Below are 12,493 nucleotides of genomic sequence, written 5' to 3' on the forward strand. Positions count from 1 at the left end.
AAAAAAGGAATGTTGGCCGGCCAAGGCTTCGCCGGTTCCGCCGGCCAAAGGGCTTCACCGGTCACCGTCGGCCAAGGGCGGAGCAATCCGGCGGGTCGCAGCGACCCTCGCCGTGCCATTGCGTGACCCATCGCACCACGGAGGTCATCGGTGACCCATCGATCGCGCGCGAAGGTCGCAACCGGCGTGGTCGCGACCGGATCTGCGACCAAATAGGTCACGCGAAGGTCGCGACCTTAGCGGAGGTTGCTGCGGCATGGCGGCGACGCAGATCTGGTCGCTACCAGATCTGCGTCGCGACCTCCGCGAAGGTCGCGGTCGGCGACCCATCTAGTCGCGGCGCGAAGCTCGCAACCTCCGCGGAGGTTGCACTGGCACGGCCAGCAATGCAGATCTGGTCACTACCAAATCTGCGTCGCGACCTTCGCGAAGGTCGCTGAAGGTCGCGGTCGGCGACCCATCTGTCGCAACGAAGGTCGCTACCCGGCGACCAGATTTGCGACCTCCGCGGAGGTCGCCTGAAAGTCGCGACCTCTGCGGCAACCTCTCGGCGAGGTCACGCGACCCTCGCCGAAGGGTCGCGCAGCCGCGGTGGAGGTCATGGCGTGGTGGGTCGATGTGGCGGGCGCGACGGTCACCGGCGGCTGTGTGCCCTTCGTTGACAACCGCTCACGAAGAAGAAAGAAGAAGAAGATGAACAGTCGGGGTAAAAAGGGAAAAACGAAAAATCAACGAGGACAATTTGGGAAGAAATTTTTTTATTTAAGCTTAGCTCTCAGCATGCCGAAGGCTTGGCATTCCCCAAATGGGGTTTGAAAATTTTTACCAAACATCCACAAATTAGCCAAAGGAGTTTTGGGGGTTCAAAGTGGCTTCCAAATGCCACTCCTAAACGCACCCATAGCCAAAACTCATATATGGTACTACTGATTCTTTAGAAACTTAACAATCTACGATTTTGTGACACCATTAGCTTAGAAGAAACCAAGAAGCTAAGGCTAGAATAATCACCAAGGAATTCAACACCCATGTTTCAAATGATATAAGCAAGATTTACATACCTTTTAAAGAAAACAAAAACATCCAAGAAATGATTGCAAGCATCCTGCATGGCACAGAACTGGGGAGAAGCAGAATCAACATCACTTCCAGCAATTATGTGTTTCCTTTCTGAGTTTATCAATTCAGCAAGCAGCTGACACAAAAATTTCAATGCACTTAAGTAAGACACAAAATAAGTCTCATCGCCTCTCTCCTTAGAGGATATAGAAGTGCCAGAGTCAAGATCTATCCTTGAACATGTAAGGCTAAAAGAATCCTCGGATAGATCATTGGATGATGAATAAATTCTTTTGGACTCGATGTGGAAGTAACTTCTCAATAAACTGAATAAAGATGGTAAAGAGTTGAGTCTGTGCCCATTGCCCAAGAGTATTGACATTGTAGAGCCATCTTCCTCATCTTCGGAAGTTCTCGAACCACCGTCTTTTGGTTTAACCTTGCCATCAAGTATATACAGACCAAGAGCATAAAGCTTCAAAATCAAACTAATAGGCATTGAAACCTGCCATTTAAAATGAATATCCATTAGCAAGGCAGGAAACTTCTGAAAGCAATGGTGAATACAATGAAGCAAGGGCAACTGCTGGACGAGAAAAGCTATGTCAAGTAGATACCTTTTCAGTAGCTATGTCATTTATATATACAGAAAATTTACAACAGAAACCGGCAGTCACATCTCGACATCTATCAGCACAATAAGAAAAAAGTGCCATGATATCTGCTCCAGCGTCACCTTTCTCAATCTGCCAAAAGAGTATCTTGGTTAACAACCCAATCAATAAGTAGAGCTCAGTAAAAGAATATTACAAAATGGCAATGCTATATGAGATGATAGGCTACACTTAACACTCATGTAAGTATACTGCAGCACTTCAACATTTATACACTTTTGTCATGTAAAAGGGGACGTGATCAAACAATCTTAAGTAACCATACAGTATGGTCCATACTTGCCTTCATAATAATACAATCCCAAGGTGATTTCATCCGATAAAAAAGTAATTCTGTAAATAGGACAAGAAATCTAATTCCACACCAGCACCTTCACTTGGCCCGCATAAGACCTACTGCTCCTGAAACATAAAAAAGATATACAACACAGTTATATTTGGTTCATACTATCTCTTGAAAGCTGAAATAAAAGCTATGCTTTATTTTTCAATGCAAGGCATCCTCCTAGTGATAAACTCTATTTACCGGCGATAATCTCCGCATTAAGACCATCCATATCTATAAAAAAAGAAGAAGAAGAAGAAGAAGAAGCAGAAGAAGAAGAAGAAGAAGAAGAAGAAGAGGAGATTAAATAAATTATTCACTTATAGATATATAAAAAGAATTACAATATATAAAGATATAAACAATGTCACTTACCCAACTCAAATTTTTCTGCATTCTCGATGCACTCCTCAACATTAATCGGTACACGAACGGCTCTCAACCAATCTTGAGTGCAAATCAAAGCTTCCACTACTTTGGGAATTAAAGAACTTCGAAAGCCATCAAGCACACGACCCGATGTACTAAAAGTTGACTCAAAAGCAACGGTAGTTACGGGAATTGACAAAATATCTCGAGCCATCAAAGAAATGATCTTATATTTTGAGCCATTAGTCTTCCACCACATCAAAAGGTCAAGATCAAGATCCTTTTTCATTTTTTTCTTGAAGATACTGATTAAGCTCGGACTTGTTGTCAACACACCCTTGTTCATTCGAGTATAAAAACATTTTTTTCCAAGCTTGGGCGTCATACTTCTTTATTCCTTCACTACCACCCGAATCGACATTGGAAGCACTACTACTTGCACCCGAATTATGGCCACCAAAATTTCGATCACTTGAAATAAGAGAATATTGCTCATAAAATTCATATAAACGCCCCAATAGATCCTTCACCTTGTAATGCATCTCTTTAACTTTCAATTCATCATCATAAATTTGTCCATACAAGAAAGTCACATAATTCAACTTGGCTCTTGGATCTAACACAACCGCAATCAACACTATCATATTCACTTTATCCAAGCTTCCATAATATTTATCAAAGTTTTCTTTTATTTTCACACCCATATCTTGAAGCCTAGGATCCGAAGCATTGACCGCATTTTTTTATCTATACAAAAGAGCTATTCCTTCAAAATAATCATTTGAAGTAACATATGAACTCCCAAACATCCGATTGGTGGCATCATAGAATACTTTTAGAAAATCTGAAAGAATAATAGCATTTTTCCAATCATCATCACTAGGAGTTTAATGATTCAACTCACTTGCAAAAGATAAATTGTCATCTTCCATTCTTTGGAAAGCTTTTCTGAACTTTATGGCGGTGTCTAACATGAGATAAGCGGAATTCCATCTAGTGGCAACGTCAAGAACTACCGAACCTTTATAAGTGATCTTTTCACTCTTAATGCAAGACTGAAATGCATTGGCTCTCATGGGAGAACTCTTTACATACCTAACCACATTCCGGATACGTACAATAGAGTCACATACCGTAGTCAAGCCATCTCTCACAATCAAATTCAATATATGAGCTGTGTACCTCATGTGCAAAACACTACCATCCAATATCAACGACTTTTATTTGGAAAATTTATCCCTCAAATAGTTAATTGCAACATCATTCGAGCTAGCGTTATCCACAGTGATTGTGGACACCTTTTTTCAATTCCCCACTCTTGAATGCATTTCTTCACTATTTTCCCAATCTCCCTACCCCTGTGACTATGCATCACCACAAAGTTGATGATTCTTTTATGCAACTTCCAATTTTCATCAATAAAATGTGCAGTGAGACACAAATAATTTAGATTTTGAATGGAACTCTATGTATCAATCGTGAGTGCGATCCTAGAATTAATCTGTCGAAAATAATTCTTCAAAGAAGTTCTTTCATCTAAATACAACTTCATGCAATCTTTTGCCATTGTGAAACGTGATATATGTTTGAAGAGAGGTTGTAACTCACTGACAAATTCACGAAATCCAACACGCTCAACCAAGGAAAAAGGTTGCTCATCAATGATGATGAACTGAGCAAGCATTCACCTACAACGTTCTTGATTAAACGATCATGCCAATAAGATACTACCAATATTAGAATCACCTCCTGACTCGCTAGCCATGTCTACATTACGTGGTGCAAAGAATTTCTGTCTCTTATCTACATTATGGGGAAACCTCCTGCATGTGGTCAAGTGCTTCCTCATCGCAGAAATACTGTTAGCATCACGATACTTAAGCATGGTCTCACAATGAATGCACTTTACTTGATTTGGTTTTACATCCTTATCATTGATTCTTGTATAATGATTCCAGCATTCGGATGTATATTTCTTATCCTGAGGAAGATGAGAACCAGATACCTTACTCGTGGCACTCATGATAGGGGGTGCCTCTTCTTCATTTTCATGGCCAGAAAACTCCAATTCCGTGATCGGAGTCATCTCCTCATGTCCCTCCACCTCCATTGATGTGTTATCTTAATACATTAACTTCGCACTACACAACAATAACAGAATATAATTAATTTAGTTGATAATAATGTTAACACAGTATAATACAGCATACCAATGCTGTATAGAAATATAATACAACACTTTTATACATAAGCTAAGTCTATTATGTTGAAATACAACATACCAATGCTGTATAGAAACATAATATAGTACTTTTATACATAAGCTAAGTCTATTATGTTAAAATACAGCATACCAATGCTGTATAGAAACATAATATAGTACTTTTATACATAAGCTAAGTCTATTATGTTAAAATACAGCATACCGATGCTGTATAGAAACATAATACAGCACGAACCATGGGAAAGTAGACCAATTTCAGTCTGTTCATTTCATCACCTACCTTTAAACCAGAAAGATTGCAAAGCTGTCTCATTAAAATCTACATGTGATGTTGAAATTTGATGGTCAGATAGTGTCGAGAAAGCCCCCGACTGACAGCTCTGGGACTAATGTTGAAATTCGGTTCGGGTGTAAGCACAGGCTTACGAAGGGGCTCAGCAAGGTGAACCCGTGGAAAAGAAGGATCAAGAGAGAACTCGGGCTTCTTCAAGTACGCATCTCCTATAGATCTGGATACCTGACAAAGTTTCACAGAAAATAATAGATGTGAACTCCTATAACAAAGTGATGATCAGCACTTACTTAAGTACATATGCATAATGAGTATACTACAAGCAGAATTCCTTTTGTCAAAAGAAGAAAAAACAATTTGGGCGAGCTGCCACCGCAAGAAAGTTCACCCGTTATGCTTAGGAAGAGAGAGGTGCGGAAAAAACCAAAAGAGATGGTATGTCTATTGAACAAAACTAAACGAACAATCATGCTATTTCATTTATATAAATCTATTACATGCATAAAAGATTAAAAAAAAAGTATTAAGAAAACATATTTTAGAAGCAATGATGTTTCTACCTGATGAACCTTTTGATTGTCTCCATTATAAAAAGTTTAGCCCAAGACTCCATCATTACTAGAAGATAAAGAGGCAGCATGAGAACATCAACGAAAATTCATTTAACCAAGTGAAAGAAAGCCATTATTCATATTTCTAGTGTGTGTGTGTATTTTTTTTTTTTAAACAATATGCAGAACCCAAAACCACTTATTTCTAGCAAGAATGACACTTGATAGGTGAAAATAGTTATCATCATTGAAATACAATACGACAGCCAAGCAACACATATGGTGAGAACGAAGCTATTGAGCAATTTCTGCATCATTAAAGCTTTTCTTAAGCTGTTTTAGGCTGGTTACTCACCCAAAAGTTTGATCTAGTTTCAGACTCGAAACTTTTTTTAGGATTTCACTATTAATATATAACAAGATCAAAGTTGCCTTCATTTGCAAACCTCCGCTCGACCTTTGCCACCAAGTACAGCATAACACATTAAAAAAAGTGAATAAGTAAACTGAGGAGTGCAACCAAACTCTTTGTTTCTCTAGCCAAAGGGAGAAATCCTTAAGAGAAAATGTTCAATGTATAACCAGAAATTCCAAAGAGAAACTTGTCTTGCAGATGAACCTATCTACCTCAATCACCAACACATACTTCATCACATCTTGCCACCAAATATTTAATGCCACCAAGCAACGGTGAACATAAAATGCTACTCTCATGCCAATCACTCTTTTCAAATGAATCACGGTCAAGTTCATCCAATTGCACAATCTTTGTCTTGTACATTAGTTGCTATCCATTCCAAACCACAGCTAACATGCACTGTGAACCAATAATCGCAATCAACCACGACCATTTATGTCAATCTGCCAGACTACCACCACTCTAAAAAAAACATACCACAAGTTCCCCCATTATACTTCTCCATCACCGTACATCACATTAATCACATTTACAAAAGAAATGCCTCCTGGAGAGAATATCCACTATTTCAGTAGAAACATTCCAAGAATGTGTTTCTTTTTTCTGATAAGTAAGAAATACAAAACATCCTACCCTCGACAATACACCTGAAAGATTATCACCACAAGGACAGCAAAAGGACAATAACAGCAAGATTATTGTTGTGAGTTCTAAATTCCAAATCTATCGATCCTTAAAATTTTTGGGTTACCCTCTCATTCCTATAGACCATAGCAATCATCTCCCTGTGCTTTTCAAGTAGTTAGATTGCCCACTGTGATATTCAATTGAATGCTGCTACCTCAATTCAACCATTCAAGCCTTCTGAACAACATTTACGAACAATAGAGACACAATAGAAGAGAGGAAGAAAGGGGGGGACATCGACCAGTGAAACGGGACAAAAAAGAACAAAAGACGCTGCTCAGAAAAAAAAAATTAATTGAAAAAAAGTGCATGAGGGCCCACAATAACATGCATGCAGAATGATCCCATGTCAATCAAGAAGTGGCTCGCCGAGTAGAGGTCATCGGTGGCGTCAAGGGCGAGCGGCGGTGGCGTCAAGCATAGGTTGGCGAGTGATGGTGGCGTTGAGCAAAGGTCGGCGAGCGACGGTGGCGTCGAGGGCAAGCGGCAAGCCAGAGGTCAGCGGCGGTGCCGTCGAGGGCAAGCGACGGTGCCGTCGAGGGCAAGCGGTGAGCCAGAGGTCAACGGCGGTGCCGTCGAGGGCGAGAGGAGGTGGCCTCGAGCAGGGATCAGCGAGCGGTGGCGTCGAGGGCGAGCGACGGTGCCGTCGAGGGCAAACGGCCAGCCAGAGGTCAGCCGTAGTGTCGTCGAGGGCGAGCGGAGGTGGCCTCGACCCTCAAGCAGAGATTAGCGGCGGTGGCGTCGAGGGCGACCAGCGGTGGTGTCGAGGGCGAGCAGCGGTGGCGTCGAGCAGAGGTGGAGAACGGACAGGTGAAGAGAGAACTGTGAGTGAAAGCTAAAAGTGTCGTGTGGAAGAAGTGAGAGTGAATTTTTATTTTGGGGTTTTTTTAGCCCTAACCGGAACCAGGAAGCTGGAACCGATCCCTTTAGAACCGGGAACCACGCTCACCCCTACATTAGATGTATTGCATCGGTTGCCTCTTATCGCTTCTTACTCAATTTTCAGCTAGCCTACCGATAGTTCTTGTTTTGATCTTCTTACCGTGGGATGGAATCGAAAGAGCACAGCGACTCCATGCGACTGGCTGCCCTTTGCTCCAGATTGGGTAGACTTACTGCGAGAAGAAAATCAATGTTTGGGATGATGAACCACCTCCTGAAAAATTGGTAGAATGTAGCTTAACTTTAGTGGGAAGAATTCTGTCTAACCCATCCATAAACTTCCCCACATTACAGAGTACATTAAAAAAGCTTGGCGGACTGAGCAAGTTGACATTTCACAGCGAGAAGTTGGCTTATATGTAGTAAAATTTCATTCTGCTACTAACAAACAGCGTGTACTGGATGGCGGTCCTTGGCTTTTTTCGGGCCACCTCTTTATCCTCAAGCCATGGCAGCCCAATACCCCCTACATTGTTATGATTTTTCAAAATGTGCCTTCTGGGTACAAATCTTCGGATTGCCATTGGAATGGACTACTGACAAAATGATAACAAAGGCTGTGCAAGACATTGGTCGGGTAATAGATGTCCGAGTCGACACTAAAGAGGGAACCACTTCTAGGGCTGGTCGAGCAAGGGTCGAACTATAGCTGCAGGACCCTTTAAGAACAGGAAAGTTGATTCGTATTGATGGGAAACTACTCTGGCTTGATTTCCGCTATGAGAGCCTCTCACATTTTTGTTACTCTTGCGGGAAGTTGGGTCATTATGCAATGTACTGCAAGGCAATCTCCTATGACGCAACAAAATTTGAAGGACGTGATAGTATGGTTTATGGTCAGTGGCTTAAGGCTGAAGTCAAAGAAACTAGTCCTTATTGGCAATCTTTTTATACACCTCACTCTATAACAGATCAGTCTGAAGATACTATACCTGAGACACCTCCATCACAGCTTCTAAATGTGCCTCTCTTGCCTCCGACTAAGGGCGCGCATGACAACCATTCATTGTTCGAAATAGTTTGAAAAAGAAATAGATTTTTCTATTTTTATTTCTAGAAGAGTTTCTAAGCAAAAATAACCGTTTGATAACGACACAAAATTTCTACTCTAAAAATAGAAATTCATTTGATAACGATACAAAATTTCTTCCTTTCGGACGGCGGCGGCGATGACCGACGACCTTTAATATAAAAACTAAAAATAAAAATGATTTAGTAACAAAAAATAAAGAATAAAATAAAATAAAAATATCATTTTATTTAAAAAAAAAAATATCCTTAAAAATAAATTTATTTTATTTATTCTATTTTATTTTATTTTACGAATAAATTTATTTTAAAATGAATAAAAATTAAAAATAAAAATAAATTTATTTGGAAAAACACTCAAGGAAAATAAAAATAAATTTATTAAATTTATTTTTAATAAAAATAATTTAATTTTTAATAAAAATAATTTATTTTTATTTATCATAAATAAATTATTTTTAATAAATTTAATAAATTTATTTTTAATAAACTAAAATTAAAATGATAAATAAAAATAATTTATTTATTTTTAATAAATTTTTAATAAATTTATTTTAATTTTTAAATGAATAAAATGAATATATTTATTTTTATTTTTAATAAAATGAGGAGAGGCAGAGGAGGAGGAGGAGGAGGAGCCAAAGACGTAGAGGAGATGAGGGAGGACTCACCGAAATTAGGGTTTAGTGGGAGAAATTGTTTCTGATTTCTCTTCCGAGGAAATCGAAGTATAAAATTTCTACTTCGATTTCTCTTCCAAATCAATTTACGAAATAGAAATCTATTCCGGAAATAGAAAAGCGAGTAGATTTATCAAACGGGTTTCTATTCCGAAAGCAGTGCGGAGTAGAAAAATTATTTACGGAACAGAAATTTTGGTTATCATGCACCCCCTAACAATGCAGCAGCAACAACAGCTAGATCAGTTTCTCCAATACCTCAACACGCTACAGGATCTGACCAGCAGCATTCTCAGATGGAACTCATGGATGGGACTTCTATTCATACCGCGCTAATTCCTGCATCAGTCAAAATGGAGGGGGCTCAGTCACCTACCTTGGATAATCAGCAACATAGGAAGATGAAGACTTCACGACTGACACCTAAAATGGGTGTCGCTAAAAAACAGAAACGCTACACGCCATATGACACAAAGTGTTTACTTTTGAATGACCTGGATGAAACAAGTTTGATGGAAACACCTATGCTTGACATGGGGGAAGCTCGACCTTGGGCTATGGTGGCTGGCTCTCAATAGCCACCACCCCACAAATGAAAATCATATGTTGGAACTGTCAAGGTTTGGGCAATCCCCTAACAGTTCAAGCGCTAAAGGCCATGACGGCCAAGGAAAAGCCCAGTATAGTTTTCTTAATGGAAACAAAGAATAGTGAAGTGAAGCTTACAAGTATTCAACGCTGTTTACACTTCAATAACGCTCATGTTATCAATCATATTGGTCTGGCGGGAGGTCTGGCAGTCTTTTGGAACAATCAGGTATTCATCGAAGTGCTTCATTCAATGAAGGATTATATTGATATGACTTATAGGGAAGTGCAGGAAAACCGCACTATACGACTAACTTGCATTCATGCTCCATTTGATTTTCAACTTAAACAACTCTTGAGGGCTGAAATGAGAGGGATAAGTTCGACTAATGCACTACCCTGGATCTATGTGGGTGATTTTAACGAAGTACTTTATCCGTGGGAAAAGGTTGGGAAAAGGCCGGCTCATCATTTTCGCATGCTATCCTTTCGGCAGGTTCTGAATGATTGTGCCCTAATGGAGCTAGAAAGCAAAGGATGCCGGTTCACTTGGATGAATAACAGGGAGGGTGATGACATGGTGAAGGAAAGGTTGGACAGGGCAATGTGTACACTTGATTGGCGACTACTATTTCCTAATGCAGAGGTCTTTGCGTTACTTGCTGTGGGCTCCGATCATAGCCCTTTGCTTATCAACAGTTCAGCAACATATCGTAGAAGAGGGAAGACTTTTATTTTTGAATCTTATTGGAATGGAGATGAAGAATGCCGACGAATCATTTCAGAAGCCTGGAATTCAGTGCAAGCACAAGGTTCTAACCTAACTCCAAAGCTGAAAAAAGTCTCTTTTGCATTGACAAAGTGGAGTCGTTCCAAATTTACTAGGGGTGATCTTAAAGTCACAACTTTACAGCAACGTCTTCAGGATATCATAAACCACCAGCATAATAGTTTCAATGGCAATGAAGTAAATCAAATCAAAGAGGACCTAAGGCGGACTTGGCACCAAGAAGAGCAATATTGGGCTATGCGTTCGAGAATTCAATGGTTAAGGTGGGGTGATAAGAATACAAATTTGTTCATGCTGCTACTCTTTAGAGAAGGCAGAAAAACCGCATTATCATGTTGCAGGATGACAATCAGCGATGGATTCGTGATCTAGAGACTTTGAAAGCTATGGCGTCTACTTTCTTTTCTGGTGTATATACAACGGTGGGAAATAGAGATTATGGACCTATACTAGATCAATGCCCACAGGTTGTCACTACAGACATGAATGACAAGCTGCTGGAATTGATTTTGTTAGAGGAGGTTCAACATGCTACCTTTCAATTGGGCACTATTAAGGCTCCTGGCCCTGACGGTTTCAATGGATTATTTTATCAGACTCATTGGGAGGTTATTAAGGATGATCTCCTTCTCCTTGTACAAATTTTTTTTCAGTCAGGAAGGATGCCTACAAATCTGAACTAGACTATCATTGCTTTGATTCCCAAGATGCCTCACCCAGAGAGCCTAGATCAATACAGACTGATTAACCTCTGCAACTTTACTTATAAAGTCATATCTAAGGTACTTGTTAACCGCCTAAAACCTTGGTTACCTAATCTGATTTTCATGGAATAGTCGGCTTTTGTGAATGGACGACAGATTCAAGATAATATACTAATCGTTCAGGAAGTTCTTCATCAGTTTAGGACCCGAAGGAGAACGAGAAAATTTAATGTAATCCTCAAGACTAATATGAAAAAGGCTTATGATAGAGTAGAATGGGATTTCCTTAATGACTATCTCCTAGAAATGGGTTTCCATCCAAGGTGGGTACACTTGATACTCCAATGTATAACCACAACGTCTTATAGTGTTCGATTTAATGGCGAGCTACTTCCTTTTTTCTATCCAACTCGTGGCCTCAGACAAGGTGACCCTCTTTCTCCATACATCTTTATTCTATTAGCGAATGTTTTATCTACTCTGATTATTCAAGCAGTTGACATGGGTCACATAAAGGGCATTAAATTAAATAGATGGTGTCCAACCTTGTCCCATCTATTTTTCACGGACGATGCCATATTTTCCTTGATGCAAACATTCGGGAATGCCAGAATCTGGCTAATATCTTAAATCAGTATTGTATGGCAACGGGACAGGCTTTGAACTGAAACAAATCGGGACTTATTTTCAACAAGAATTGTCCTTTCAGTTTACAGGAAAATCTGTCGTCTGAGTTCAGAGTACCGGTGCTACAATGGTATGGAAAGTATTTGGGAATTCCGTCTGACTGGGGTCGCTCTAAAAAGGAAATGTTCTCTTGGCTTTTGGGGGAGAATACAAGCAAAGTTGGAAGAATGGAAAGAAAAGTTTATCTCTAAGGGCGGTAAGGAAATTCTCATTAAATCTGTCATCCAGGCAATTCCTCACTATGCTATGTCGATTTTCAAACTTCCTTTGTCTCTTTGCAAAACTATAGAACAAAGCATTGCTCGCTTCTGGTGGAAGAATGATCAGAATAGAGCAGGGATACATTGGAAGAAATGGGATATTCTGAAGAGTAAGGACAATGGCGGTCTAGGATTTCATGATCTCATTGAGTTCAACCGAGCCATGCTTGGTAAACAAGCATGGCGATTAATACAACAACCTCAAGCTTTATGG

At 40.0% G+C, this 12,493-nt stretch overlaps 1 protein-coding gene across 1 annotated transcript; it reads right to left on the minus strand.

Moving 5' to 3' along the window:
• Positions 1-280: 280 nt before the first annotated feature.
• On the minus strand, positions 281-2,010 carry LOC120294410. The gene is made up of 4 exons (XM_039314475.1): positions 1,999-2,010; positions 1,677-1,805; positions 1,062-1,564; positions 281-371 (listed from the first exon to the last, which is right to left on the minus strand). The coding sequence occupies exons 1-4, from the start codon at positions 2,008-2,010 to the stop codon at positions 281-283; spliced, it is 735 nt and encodes a 244-aa protein (XP_039170409.1).
• Between the last annotated feature and the right edge of the window lie 10,483 nt (positions 2,011-12,493).

Source organism: Eucalyptus grandis, chromosome 6 (assembly GCF_016545825.1).
Source record: "Eucalyptus grandis isolate ANBG69807.140 chromosome 6, ASM1654582v1, whole genome shotgun sequence".
Classification (NCBI taxonomy): domain Eukaryota; kingdom Viridiplantae; phylum Streptophyta; class Magnoliopsida; order Myrtales; family Myrtaceae; genus Eucalyptus; species Eucalyptus grandis.